Source organism: Telmatherina bonti (assembly GCF_933228915.1).
Source record: "Telmatherina bonti genome assembly, chromosome: 21".
Classification (NCBI taxonomy): domain Eukaryota; kingdom Metazoa; phylum Chordata; class Actinopteri; order Atheriniformes; family Telmatherinidae; genus Telmatherina; species Telmatherina bonti.
The window spans coordinates 18567900-18582814 of record NC_136630.1 but is presented as its reverse complement, the minus strand read 5'-3'; the positions used below and the strand labels follow the sequence as shown (position 1 = coordinate 18582814).

At 41.7% G+C, this 14915-nt stretch overlaps 3 protein-coding genes across 3 annotated transcripts in view; 2 read left to right on the top strand and 1 right to left on the bottom strand.

The window, feature by feature from the left end:
- Nucleotides 1-552: 552 nt before the first annotated feature.
- prr35 (proline rich 35) lies at nucleotides 553-2922 on the top strand (the record flags this gene model as incomplete). The annotated part of the gene is made up of 2 exons (XM_079260486.1): nucleotides 553-1934; nucleotides 2109-2922. The coding sequence occupies 2 exons, from the start codon at nucleotides 553-555 to the stop codon at nucleotides 2920-2922; spliced, it is 2196 nt and encodes a 731-aa protein (XP_079116612.1).
- Nucleotides 2923-5630: 2708 nt separating this feature from the next.
- On the top strand, nucleotides 5631-8961 carry LOC306771413 (uncharacterized protein; the record flags this gene model as incomplete). The annotated part of the gene is made up of 6 exons (XM_079260578.1): nucleotides 5631-6452; nucleotides 6543-7105; nucleotides 7180-7327; nucleotides 7454-7824; nucleotides 8012-8105; nucleotides 8212-8961. The coding sequence occupies 6 exons, from the start codon at nucleotides 5631-5633 to the stop codon at nucleotides 8959-8961; spliced, it is 2748 nt and encodes a 915-aa protein (XP_079116704.1).
- Nucleotides 8962-12116: 3155 nt separating this feature from the next.
- Nucleotides 12117-14915, bottom strand: part of LOC306771302 (myosin phosphatase Rho interacting protein) — a 50691-nt gene continuing 47892 nt past the window's right edge. Inside the window, exons 25-26 of the mRNA XM_079260451.1 lie at nucleotides 14049-14134; nucleotides 12117-13376 (exon numbers count right to left, since the gene is read on the bottom strand). Coding sequence (XP_079116577.1) covers nucleotides 13305-13376; nucleotides 14049-14134 — 158 coding nt within the window. The 3' untranslated portion in view covers nucleotides 12117-13304. The remainder of the gene's footprint in view (nucleotides 13377-14048; nucleotides 14135-14915) is intronic.

Below are 14915 nucleotides of genomic sequence, written 5' to 3'. Positions count from 1 at the left end.
TGTGACACCCCCGTCCCCCTCCTTCATTCCACCCTGCACAGGTGCAGAGTCCCCTGTGGCAGCTGTATTTTGCCCCCCAGCTCTTGGACCCTGCTTTCGCCTGGTGCTGCACTGGAACTAATGAGTAGTGGCAGGTACAGTGAGAGTGGGGGGGCAGGCCTCCTTGTAGTTCGGTTAGTGGCAGCCTTCAGTTTTTGGTAGATGACAAATATCCTCCTGATACGCATATGTGCATAAAATGTACTTTTATTTATATTATTAAGATGTATAAACTGGCAAGAAACAAACAAGGAAAACATGGGATGAATGTTGGAAAAAAGTGAGAAAAAATTCTTCAATTTGTTTTACAAATGAACTAATACATTTATTATCTTCTCTTTTGTTTTGCTTGGCAGGTACCAGTTTGTCAAAGGGACGCCATTTTTTTTATCTCACAAGATTGAAGTGAAACCAGCTTCAAGAGAAATGCAACGAAAAGCCAAAAATCTGGAAGATTAGCTCGAACAATCCGAATTCATATGACATTCTTGTTCTCAAAATAAAGCCGCAATCATGTCCAAAGATGACGCTTGCAAGATGACAGCCAGCAAACACAAAGAACGCAAGCCTAAGAAGCCTCACTATATTCCCCGGCCATGGGGCAAACCCTACAACTACAAATGCTTCCAGTGCCCGTTCACCTGCATGGAGAAATCCCACCTGTACAACCATATGAAGTACAGCCTCTGCAAGAACTCCTTGTCTCTGCTCATAGAGTCGGACTGGCCATACAAGAAGGGCAACATCCTGCACCCAGATCAGCTGCGACCCCTCCAACAGGCACGCGGCCTGCACGCTGCAGGGAAAGATGACCTGGAGCAGGCGATGCGCACCGAGGAAAAGCCGGGCCGGCTGAGGTCTACGGAAGAGGATGAAGATGAGGGAAGGGAAATCCAGGGAGCAGATGATGAAGAAGAGACAGGACGAGGAGAGCGAGTAGAGATGACTGGGCTGAACAAAGAGAATTCCAACAACAGCCGAGGAGAGGCTGTAGAAGGGGCCGCCAGGAGGAGCAAACAGCCGGAGTCAGAGCTCCTGATGGCTGACATGCTCTCCCTGGAAGATCAGCTGTTACGAGCACGCTCTGTGGAGGTAGAGGCCCAACTGAGACACTACAAGTTGTCAAAGACATGCCTAACAGCTCCCGGGCTGCTGTCGGAGCAGTGGCGGCTCCTGACATCCGGCCACACAAAAGCCAAATCAGAAAGTGCTCAGCCTCGAGTGAGTGGTTCAATCCCCTGTTACCCTCCCCCGAACCTGGTAGACTACCAGGATCCCACTGGACTCAACCTGTCAGTCCTTGGAGTGGGTTATCCCATCAGCCCCAGCCTCTTCTCCTACATGAACTCAGCCATTCCTCCTGCAGCCTCTGGTGTCACAGCCCAGACCCATGCGCAGCTCGCCCAGCTTCCCTTCCTTGCATCCGCCGCTCAGCTGATTCACCCGGCCTCCAGCACACACACAGACAGAGCTCTCATTCCCCCTCGTTTCTATTACCCCTTCCTGTGCGAGCACACACTCGGACCAACGTCCGGTCAGAGCGATGCCAGCAAATCTCTGAAAACCTCCACAAACAGTCTGGAGGGAAGTCCTTTGTCAGGTTTCCAGCCTAAAGTCAACCTGTGGAAAGTGCCTGCTCTGCGGCCAGGAAGCACGGCGTCCCCGGCTGACTGGGTGTCCCCTCAGAGAGACTCCTCTGAGCAGGGGTACAGGTTGGGAGAAAAGATGCAGGCTGCAGCCAAGGAAGGCAAAGTCAGCTGGGGGTTCAAGAGGACAGGAGCTGCACTGCGAAGTCACGAGGCCCCTGTGGAGAAGAAGCCGGTCATGGGCTTTACTTTGGACTTTTTGAAGAATATCCAGACTGCATCAACTGACAAACTTCTTTTCCAAAACAGGTAAACATTTTCTTTCCTATGCACTTTTGTTTTGTTTTTTTGGGGTTTTTTCTGTGATTGCTAGACAAAGCAATAAAAGCACAACTGCTTTTTTTAAATATAATCTTGGCTATTTAGTCTCAAATGCTGCTGGTTTCCAAGCTGCAAAACTAAAAGTTCTGTCTCTTTTTTTAGTTTGCAGGATGCTCAACTTCAGGGCCAGCCGAGTGAACAGTGGTACAACAATCTTGTCACCAGTGCCAACAGTAAAACCTCCTCTTTGTCTGCTGGTGGAGGCGCCAAGAGCCAAGAATCCACTGCTGCGAGGACAATTGAAGGTGGAGCTTCTGAGTCAGTGGCTGCCCTCCTCAGTGATCTCTCCAAAGCACTGCAGGAGTACCAGGAGGCTGAACGCAAAATCTCCTACCTGGAAAAGGAGGACCTTCCTGCACAGCGACACCTCTGGGAGCACCTGAATAAAATCCGCAGTGAGCTGTCCCACATTCACCAGGCATTGGAGCGGACGGCTGGCCAAAGTGATGGACCTCTTGACCTGTCAGTTAAAAGGGACGCGACAGACTCGGTTAGTGAGCAGAGCATGAGAGAGGACGGCAGCCTGCGAGGGAACACAACAGAGACTGAAGAGGAGGACGAAGGGCTGGAAGAGAAAAAAGAGGAGGACCAGGATGACAACGAGAGGAAGGCAATGAGAGCTTCGCTGGAGAGTCGCAAGCAGTCATTGGACATGCTGATCAAGATGAGCCAGGCGTCGGTGGTGAACACGGAGGTTCTTTCTCCAGGTGGTCTCAGCATGAGGCCGGCAGAGGCTTTATGGCCCAGTAGAACCACAAAGTGTGAAGCAGACTCCAGCGTCCTGCTCTGCCCTGATGGCCGGTCAGTCGTGTTTACTGACATCCCCTCCTCTGCCAAACCTCCAAAGAGACCACCATCCATACAAAGACTGGAAGCCCAGTGTCCTCCAAGTCCTCTGACAGCTCCAGACAGCTAAACGTCTGCGCTCTGTCTGTAACTAACATCTTCATGGTTACTGGCATGCCTTTGATTTGATCTGGCTGCAAGATGACTCATGAACTTCTTTTGCACCTTAAAAGACAAACAGAAAGTGAATGAAATGCGAAAGAAAAGAGTTTTTATGTTTGTTTTTACCTAAAGCACTAGGGACATTGATTGTCACTTGAAGGCCCTCCTTTTAAGCAGGGAACTCTGAGGAACTGATTCTACTAAAAGCTCATGCTGAGAGACAATCCTTTAAATGGATTTGTGAATACTGTACATGAAATAAGTGTAAATAATGTAAAATACTTTTATATGGATGTCACATTGAGCTGCTTCGATTTACTTGATGAGAATAAATTGTATTATACACGGAGAATGTCTTTGTTTTGTGAAAATGGGAGACGTGGTTCAGAATGAGTAACAAGGAATGCGAGCTGATAAAATGTCAGGAGAAATTAATCGACTTATCTAATAATAACACAAATATTCTTTGAACAGAAAATATTGCGAGGCAAAATCCTCCCCTGGCAACTATTGTTATGTTAAATGACAATCAGGATGAAAACAAGGGAAAACAGAACAAAAGTGTCAGTAATGTTTAATCTGCTGCACATGGTACTGTCTGTGAAAAAGGTGAAGCAGCTCCTTAAGCCATTGGTGGGGTTACCTGTATCTCTGCCCCCAAATCCCGGACACCCCTGCTGCAAAGGTCAGAGCTGCCGGGCCGAACTCCACTTAGACTGAATTTAAGACTACCTGTCTACCCCGAGGAGGAGCACTAAGCGCGGGTCTGCCTCGCATCCTCCGGTCCCCTTCAGCACCTTCACACTCAACATACAGCAGCAAAGGTCAACTGCCAGGGCCAGCAAAGCCAGTTCAGATAAGTGTCTGACCAGTTTAAAGGGATTTCCCCCAAGTTTAACACAACATTACACTTACTAAAAACAGCCTGAAATGTTCCTACATTCTCTATAAATGCTGTTTGTACTGAAAACATGTCAACGGCAGCAAGCACTCAACTCAATAAACAGTAGAACAACAACAACTACAACTAAAAATGATCATTATTATTGTTTTAATAATAATAATAATAATAATAATAATAATAGTTGCTGTAAAACCAGGATTAAATTACCTTTATGTGGCTTTGTACATTTTAATACAGATGTGACCTGAAATGAAAAAAAAGAAAAAGGAAGAAACAGAAAAAAAGTACTTTCAGTAGGAGACAAGTCTGCAGTTTATCCATATCCTCTCATTCATGTTGGTAAAATCTGACTAATGTTACAGTGAGGAAAAAAGGAAGCTTGGAGAGAAAAGCTTTGATGAGGTGGATTCTTTAAATCAGTCCACCGCAGTCAGTGCTGACAATTTGTGCTCCTTTGCTGAGGCCATACAGCGTGATACAGCCGTGGATTTAACTGCTGAGCTTTACTCAGTTATTCATCTTTAACTTACTGAATGTGGTCCAATGTGTAATGTCTGTGTAAAAACAAGCTGGAACTGTGTGAGAAACGTGGGTGTCTTTATCTTTGTTTCTTTATTCATTTCTACTTCCTCACTCAGCTCAGTAGTCTGCTGCAATTTTGCCCTTTAAAGGCAGTTGTTAAAACTTCCCTCTTGACACCCCCTGGTCTGTTTTACAGTATTTAAATCCTTCTTGCAGTCTCAGTAAAATCAAGGCTTGTGCTGGTGGCTCCCTCATGTGGACAAACCCCAACAAGTCTGATGCATTTTGCTGTCAGAGCTGATAAAGTGGTCAGAAGAAAACCAGTCACGAACCCAAAGACTTCACATATCCTGACTACAGACTGAGAAAAAAAAGCTGATTCAGCAGCGCGTACACAGTAAGTACACACACATATATTTATTTTCTTCCATCCTCAAAAAGAGGATGTTATTGAAAAGTCATTATTTAATTTATGCGTGATATGACATTAGCAGTATAAAAGTTTCACGGTGTTTAGGTAATTTGCAAAAAGTGAATTTTTGTCACATTTAAAGGATTAGTTTTTGGCTGAAATTAGCCAAAAACTCAGTCAACTTTGATATATGAGCACTTTTATAAATTTTATATGTAGTTTCTGTCAAATGTAACTTAGAAGATATGCAGTATAATGTTTTCACTCCATTATAACATAAAGAGAGGTTCAAGGTTTTACTGGATGGAAATATTTGGAGACGATAAACTATCTCATTGTCTTGTTTGAGCATTTACAGTAACTTTTGGTCTTTGCATGGCTCAACATGACAATTCTGTGTTTATTAGCTGAATTTTACACACGGAATGATGAATGACTCCAGGGATCTACAAATAAAATCAGTATTTTATTCACAACAGAACATATAAAGCATGTTTCAGGTCGGAGGTTAGAAAAAAAATGCTGCTTTAAATGTGATAAGATCTTGAATGTGGCGACGACAACCTCCCAAGTGTGAACACAGCGTGAGTTTTACCACCATGGAGTATCACTTCTTCTTTATAAAAGGATGTTCAAAACCAGTAATGCCTGTTAGTGTATAACGTTTCTCTCAATCAACAAGCCAAAATATGTCATTACTCGTGTATTACTTGTTGTCTTTTATTTATTTTCACAACTTCTCCTCAATGCATCGTTTCTTCAACTATTTGTCTAATCACAATTTGACATTTCTAAGGTCTAATCTGAGGTTTGTGAAGTTGTGGTGATCGACACAAGGATGGTGCGAGCAGCTCTACTTCTGCTTCTGCTGCACACCCCCGCCTGCACTGCTTTTGGGTTTAAAGGCTGCTCTCAGAACTATCCCAACACACATTTCATGTGGTGCTTCAACAGGAACATTGCTAACCTCTCTGATGTCGTCAGCAAGATCCCAGAAAACGTCACTAAAATCAACCTGTCCAAAAACAAGATCATGGTCGTCCCAGTCGGAGCCTTCAGCCATTTGACGAGGCTGAAGGATCTCGACCTGAGTCATAATAAAATAGTCTCGCTAAAAGGAGGAGAATTCAGAGGCCTGAAAAACCTGCAGATTCTCAATCTGACCAGCAACAACATCTCATACCTTCAGTCCCAAGCATTTGAGGGACTCACTGGGCTGAGAACTCTTCTTTTGGTTCACAACATGCTTGTTTGTAACTTCAGACATCTGCTCCAGTTCCTCCCTGTCATTCTAAACATTGATCTGTCCCTCAACAAGCTCAAGTCTTTCAGCTGTGAAGAGTCTGGAGGCTCCTCCACTCTGAAGCATCTGGATCTTTTTGCAAACAACATTCACACATTCAACGTGAGCTGCTTCCCTGCCCTCCAGTATATCCGGCTGTCCAACAACACGGAGGTGCAGCTCCAGCCTGATACTTTTGCCTGGAATCCAAAGCTTCGGTTTCTGCATCTTCAGGCCGTTGAAGTTGAAATGCTGCTGAATCTCTCTGCACAGACGAAGGCGAATCTCACATGGGTGACATTCTCTCTGTGTGTGGAGAAATCTCCATTGACTATCTGTGACGTGCTAAGAGGAATGGATAACATTGAGAAGATAAAGGTATGTGCACTCCTTGTAGTATTCAGTTAGTTGTTTAGCTGTGTTTTCTTTGCTTACAAAGACTTTTTGTTTTTATCACATTTAATTCAGGTTGACTTGAAAGGATCAAAGATATCTCAGCCTACCTTCACCCTTCTGAACTGCAGCACCCCTCCCATGGTTGTTATTTTAGATGCCGACTTTGGGAATGTAGCCAATTTCTCTGTGGGGAGGGGGAACACTACTCATTTCGATTTCATCAACTGTGGCTTAAAGGAAATATCTCCCTCAACATTCAGGGGTTATCCCCACCTGAAAACACTGCAGCTAAACCAAAATGCTGCCGTCATTCAGAGGGACGCATTCAGACACCTGTCTAATCTGACCTTTCTGAGCATTGATAAGAATAAAATAAATGAAATTGACGGGAAGTGGTTCACCTCCCTGAGGAGGCTGACTTGTCTGTCTCTTGTGAAAAATCAAGTCACTGAGTTGGCACCGAAGACATTCAGCCCCCTGACCCAACTTAAAGAGCTCTACCTGCAGTTCAATCTGCTGAAATACATCACCAGGGAGCCGTTCAGCAACCTTCATCATCTCTGGAAGCTCAACCTCTGTGGAAACATCATTGACTTTATCGGAGAAGGCGCCTTCAAGGACCTGACAAACCTCAGGTATTCAGTGTCCTCTGTCCAACTACTCAACTCTGCTCTTCGCTTTCACTGCCATGGATCTTTTGATTCAACAGATACTTGGACATAAGCAGTAACCGCATCAAGAGGCTGACACCAAGTATTCTGTCTGGGCTTCACAAGCTGAACAAATTGGTTCTGTACAACAACCGCCTCCATTTTAAGTCAGATGAAACTCCCTTCATAAATCTCCCCTCGCTGCAGGTAAATGCATTTCCAATAAGCAACTTTGCCTTCTGTTATTAGTAGAGCTAATACCATGAGCTGGTACCACGTGCAGTTTAAGTCTGTCTGACTTTCTGTTTGTCTGTCTTTCTGTAAATCTGGTAGTATCTGGAAATGAATTACCAGGGTCCCGGAGGTCAAGGCATTGGCACCATTGGTCCATTTTTCTTTAAGGGTCCAAAGCGGTTTGTGGCCATTGCCATGGGACACAGCATCATGATGAACATACATCCTGATGCCTTTGTGCCTTTGGGTAACTTGACACACCTGTACATAGCCGGAGTGATTATGAAAGAGACCAACCTGTCTGCAGTGCTGTCGCCTCTCACAAAGCTGTGGAAGCTGACACTCTTCAGGGCCGATCTTGATACTCTGCCTGCAAACCTGCTGCCTCCAAATAATATGTTGGAGATTCTCAAAATCCATTCAAACCACATCCACACGGTGGACAAAGCAGTGCTGGATGCTTTGCCAAGGTAAAGGAGTAATGAATAAACTGATGATTAAAACTTGCATCCCAGTAACAGAATGACATCACTCATCCAACTGATCTATAGTTGGGACTTCCTTAAATCTTTTGGCTTTACATTTGCACACTCATAAGGATAGTTGAGATGATTTGTAATGCAATGAAAGCGTCAGCTGTGCTGTTTGTGTTTCCAGATTGCGATCCCTTGACGTTTCAGAGAACCCGCTCAGCTGTACCTGTGATAACGGCTGGTTCAAGACCTGGGCCGTTAAAAATGCTCAAACACAGGTAGCAGAAACTGATATTGACAATCAGTGAATTTAAATCAACCTGGCCATACTTGTTCGCATGGTGCTTTTTCTTCATCTATGCTTTCCCACTGAATTACTTCCAGGTGTCCTACCTGTACAACCTGCATTGTGAGAACAACAGGAAGCTGCCCTACCTGTGGCAGTTCGATGACAATGCCTGCTCCTATGAACTGGTTTCTTTTGCTCTTTTCATCGCCTGCTCTGCGATGGATGTGCTGTTTGTTTGTGTGTGTCTGACCTGGCATGCACACGGACCTGCCATGCGCTACCTGTTGCTCATCATTAAAGCGAAACTGCGCGGACGCAAAGGGCCAGCAGGGGCCAAGTATCAGTTTGATGCTTTCATCTCGTATAGCTCTAAGGATGAGGAGTGGGTGATGCAACAGCTGGTGCCAAATCTTGAGAGGCCGGTGGATGGCACCCCGAGGCTCAGACTGTGCCTGCATCACAGAGATTTCCGCCCAGGTGCTGCTGTTTTGGAGAACATCGAGGCAGCCATCTACAGCTCCCATCATACCCTCTGTGTGGTGACGCAGCACTACCTGCAGAGTGAGTGGTGCTCTGTGGAGTTTCAGCTGGCCAGTCTGAGGCTTCTGTGTGATGGCAGCGATGTCCTGCTACTGGTCTTCCTGGAGGAAATCCCAGAGCATTGCTTGTCTCCCTACACACGTCTACGCAAGATTGTGCGCAAAAAGACCTACCTACTGTGGCCTGAGAAAGCAGAAGAGCACAATGCTTTCTGGGTCAGACTGATTAATGCTCTGAGGGATGGTGAGGATGAAGAGGAAGTAGACATGCAAGGAAAGGATGAGTTGGCTCGGTTAATTGGATAGCTCTATCAAATATGAACATAAGTTTTGGGTTTTATTTTTTACTTTTCTGCTCAGGAAAAGGTTGAAGAGCTGAAGTTGTATGAAATGTCAATAACAAAACAATTCCATTATTTCCAAATAATCTAAACCCTCAATTTTATAAAAAAACATTTAAAACAAGAATTGAAAGAAACAAAAATTGTGGTCGCTGGATTATTTCTTTGTTGGAACAATTTAAATTGGCAATAATCCATAGTCATGCAGGAAAACCAGTTATTTGACTAATGGTGCCACATTTTGTCATGAAAATGCATGTGGGATGAGCAGCAAAGTTGAGGATGGGCTGCACCGATGACAGCTTGCCAAATATTCTCTGCCAATGCTAAATAACTCATTGAGGTGTTGACTTGTATTGAGCTTATGTTACCCCAAGCAGACAGGTTGCTGCTGGTGTATTGTGCTAAGTTCATGCACAACACAATATATAGTTCTTAAAGCAAAGTTTTAAAATGTTTTCTCATTCAATACCCAGCTGCAGGACTTCCCTTTTTTTCATTTTATAATGTGCCAAATGCAGTTAACAGGTTCGAGCCACACAGGCGGGCCAAAATAAGAACTAGAATGTTTCACGTCAGAGCCGTGATACTCTATTATTGTATCATAGGGATTTTTGCTTCTTAAGTAGTTTAGATCATTGAAATAAAAGTTCTTTAAGCAGAAGCCAGATTTGAGGGAACACAATAAAAATGTCTCTCAATAAGATTACATTGGAATAGTTTGCTCCTATTTCAACCAGCCAATAAAAATCCGGCCTGTTCTGTCTTTAGACCAAAACATATTAATTTCAATCTAACTTAATTACACTCAAGTTTAAGATCATGTTTATTACTTTGAAGCACTTGCATGCTGATTTCGGTTGAAACACTGGCTAATAGAAACACAAAAATGATGTTCAGTGTTTTGTGATAAAGACAGAAAATCCAGATCATTACCTTTAAGCCAAAGAGCAGCTGGAGCCAACATAAAGACCATCCAGTCCTTAACAGACTTTCACAACTCAGAAAGACAAATCTCCTTTAAACCTAATCCATCTTAAAAGATACATACCGCTGTAGATTTTCTTCCCTGTCTAACAGTGGATGGGATACATTTTAAAATGTCTATATGGACCAAAAGGGCAGAACAAACAGCCCTATAGGACCACAGCAGAACTTTGGAGGACACCTCAAGGTAAAAATACAGATGTTGTTTTGAAACCGTGTTTATTGAAACCATCCAGAAAAAAATGCTGAGAACTATATTGTCTTTGATCAAAAAATACTGATCAACAATTATTGCTCAGCATCAATAGACTATTTTTGCAATTCTTTTTAGCACATTATTTAATGAAGTCTTTTCTAAGCATTTTATTATTGTTTGCTCTTATTGTTTTTTTTAAGATCATTAGTTTTTTGGTTTTCTCCAGTGTTTTGGGGATCCTCCATGCTGGGGGCCCTGCCTGTTTGGGCTGGAGGTTGTTGCCATGGTGATTGCCCCTGTCTGGGTGGCAAGGGTCCAACACTCCAGCTTTATGGGTGTGGAATGGACTCCGGCCTGGCTTAATCCAGGTGGTTACCATGGCAGCAACACCAATGAACATGGAGGGACCGGCTCCTGGTGTGGACGGATCACAAAGAATTGTTATTTCCTCACATCAGTGTCAAGTCAGATTTTTAATTAAAATTTTTTCATTTGCTTGTACCTACATTGTTAAAAAGGCATTATTTAGTGGGTCAAGTTAATGTGGTGGTGGTCATATCAATTTCATTATGCATGACTTGGTTTTATCATGTTAAGTGCTTTAGAAATGAAGATTGATTCGATTTGATATTTGTACATATGCCTGTACATGTGTGTATAATTGGATAAGGACAATTAATTCCTTGGTTTTCAGTTCCTTTTCACACGACATCCAAAAGACTTTGCAAAGCTGCCAGGCAGAGATGCTGAAGGTGAGCCTTAGTACTCAAGTTGGTATTTGGTCTACATAATTAAAATCTATTCAGTCATAATATGCCACCCTAAAATATGTACCCAAACTGTATATATTTAGACGAAAAATTTAAATAAAGTAAAGCTTTTTTTTTCTGTGCTATAATCCCTTATAAAGGGCCATAATCATTTTAACAGTTTTATTTAAATGAAAACAGAAATAAAAAAAGAAAAAAATACTCTTTATTCATTTTGTGCAGTTGCAATCTATCAAAATGATCATATATTTACTCAAATTAACAAGATGATGACAACCATAGGGATGCAGATGTACTTTGTAGCAATAGTTAATCAGTGTTTTTGCTAATGGTCATATTTTTCTTCAAGGTTTCTAATAAGCTGATTTATACAAGTTGTTGCTTTTCTGTTCTGTGTGATTAAAAATAAAATTTGTTTATAAAAGTAGTACACTGTAGTGCAAACTACTTTGTCTCGCCAATGTTGACTTGAAGCAAATTTGCCAAAAATCATTAGTAAAATCGTCCCATATTCAGTTTTGTCCTGTTAGACATCTTGTAAACATTCATTTGCAATTGATTGTTAATTGTCTGCTTCCTACACATTATTCCAAATTTGTTTTTAAACAGAGCTATAACTTGGCTTTCCCCCCATATTTATAAAAATTACATCAATGTCTTAAATCGCTCAAATTAAGCAGCCACAAAACTGTTCATTAGAATCGTAATGCAGTATGAGACTGTTTGCATAATTGTTCAGTTCCCAGCATGTTGACGGCACTTTTGAGAAAAAAAAAAAATCTATATTAATGATTTTCTGTCCAGGGTTAACAAACATGAGTAGGATCTCTTTTTTTTTTTTTTTTCCTACTTTCAAAACGTTACAAGGTACAAGCGGTTGATTCAGTCACCTTGTATAACCCTGAATAATGTACAAAGGCAAAATAAACATGCATGTTTCAGGAAAAAGTGAAAGACAAATTTCCAAACACTTCATTTATTTGACGTAATACATTCAAATGGAAATTAAAAAAAAAGAAAAATTATATTTTTATATATATATATATATATATATATATATATATATATATATATATATATATATATATGTGTATGTATATACATATATATATATATATATATATATATATATATATATATATATATATTAATAAAACTAGTGAGCAAGGTACAAGTTTAAAACAAAACACATAAGTCTTGTGTGGCATATTTTATATACAATGCGTGGTTTGAATACTATAACAGTGTGTATCCATAGCTGCACAGGTTTCATGGATGTAAATATTCTTCACTCAGTTGAAGCATAACTACATTTGAGTGAGAGGTCAAGGACTCAGCCAAGTGCTTCAAGACTGCCGCTTACAGTAAAACATTTCAATCTTAACATCTACACAGTAGGACTTGCAAAGCAAAGCTTATTAGAGTTAAGAGTTCCACACTGAAGCATAAAACAGGAAAACAAGGCAACGTGATCATTCTGCAGTTCAAATTATGCTGGCATGCAAGGACCTAAATAGTTTCAGTTTTGCACTAAAGTCAAAACAGCAAACAAAAATTTTCAGAACTTAAATAAAAAAAAAAAAAAAAAAAAAAAAAAGAAAGAAAGGGAAAATGTCCTGCCTCACATACAGAAAGGAGCTGTTAACTAAATATGACACCTGTCTGGATGTTTGGTTGCACTGCAATAACTGATTTATAGTCACTACACCAATTTAGACAAATAAAAACAAGCTCCCTCAAGTAGTCAAATGGTAAGTGCAAGCCTAGCCTCCCACCCCAGTTTCCCCCTTCATACACATACACACTCTTCTGGAAAACTCTCATACATAAGCAAGTGAAGCGTCACATTGTTTTCCCACCATCCATCAAACCACAGTCACAGGACAGCAGATGCTCCAACAATCAACAGCAAACTGTACTCTACACATTTCCAGTAGTTATGTACAACATAACCGGTGCAACATCAAACATTAAAAACCATTAGATATATAGACACTGTAAGAATAATAAAATACAGCAGATACTTAAGTCATACTGGGAAATATATATTATTCATAACGTGTAATCTTGTCTATTTTGGCATCTTGGAGGATTGATATAAATCTTATTTATCCCTCTCACAGCTTATTTGACAAGTCGACAACTTGGCCAGATTGTACATCTGTAATGTTAAAAAAAAAAAGTCCCAAGATATATTGTGGAAATCCAGTTAAACGAAAATATGAAAACGTATCAGAAGCATAGAAACAGTCCATCCGGATGGAGAGCTGCATTAGTTTCTTTAGCTCGTCATGGCACAGACGTGGCGATCTGACAAAGGCCAGACAAAAAGAGAGGAAACTTCTGATTTGAGATTCAGATCTTTCTGGAATCTTTTGACTCAAAAAGCTTCATGCGCTCCTGCACGGTGAGTCCCTCCTTCAGGCTCTGTTCAGGCAAGGAAAACAGAGGAATTCACTGTTAAATATCTCATCATGTACGCCACTTTCTCTCTGCTCAGGCTAACACACTTGGATTCTGGTAGAAATTAAATTTGGAGAGACAACACCACTGGGATTCTGCAAAAGTCCACTTCCTGGTGTACAAAATCTTAATTCAGAAACATATAAGACGAACAAATGCAGGAATATATGATTAATACAGTGAAACCACAACTGCAGTGTGCTTCGTCACACTTCACTGTTAATGTTCACATCTGAGATTCAGCTTAGAAGTGGACACTGCAGGCAACTTTGCATTGTAAACAGGGGGATGCAGAAGAAGAGTTTAGTGTAGAGGAGAGGGGGAGCTCGTGCAAGGATATGTAGAGCATGCTTTGGTCTACAAAATGCTATACCTACAGCACATCTTGGGACAGGGGTTGGAAGGGGGGGAGGAAATCACCCCACATAGGGAGTGTCAGCTATCCCACGAGACCTGCTCGGTGACAGACTGGTGGATGAAACAGACAGGTGACAAACTTACAGCACGAAAGACTTCTTAAAACAACTACAACAATGAAAAAAAGCCCAAAACAGCTCCCATTTTTCCATCATGTGGCGACACGTTGGCAACAACTCAAAGACATTAAACAGCAGAAGAATGCAAAGCAAGACTCACCTTTGACCTTATACCTCTTGATTGCTTGGATGATGCAGATTGTTCTTTTTTCATGAAATCTGGATTACTTTTTGATTTCATGATGTCTAAAAACAAGAGATTTGTTATTATCTTCTTTAACCGCATGTAGCAAAATACTAAACACATTTACCCCCCCCGCTTTATTATCTGATTTAAAACATTGAGTCTGTTTACATGTCTACCAAATTCAGATATTTGGAGGTAATCAGATGATTGTAATGATCAGATCTGAAGCACCAGCATACACTTCTGAAACAATTATTTGAAAAATCGGTCTACATTTTACCAGTCCATTGTGGGATTTAGTACATACATGTGTTGTGATGTCATTTCCTGTTACTTTTAAAACATCCCGTCTTTGTTAAACATGGAGATGCCAGTGGTCTTTGCATTAGCTGCTAGTGTCAAGTAATAAGTTGCTAAATGGTTTACAGGTGAATGTTTTACTTCAGTGGTTCTGAAACATCTTCTGCAGGGCCCACTTTCCATCCACAATAATAATAATAATTAAAGCCGCAAGTGGCATCCATCGGGTCCTCGCCTCATGCCGAACCCTCCACCCGAACTCGCCACAAAGCTTCCGGGTGGATGTGAAGTAAAAGGCACGAATCCAAAACTAGTTTGTTCAAAAACAATGCACATACAGTGCTAAATGGGCGTAAACGCCAAGATGGCGGACACCCCGTTGCCATGGTAACAGGTGGTCAATGCACTTTTTTACTCGCCTTGCGTTGTTACACGTGTGTCGAATTTCATAGCCATAGGTGAAAGTAGACGATCAGGCCCCTGAGGGCCCCCCAAAAAACTGCCCCCCCCACAATACATTCTGTAATGTGTCAAGGACCT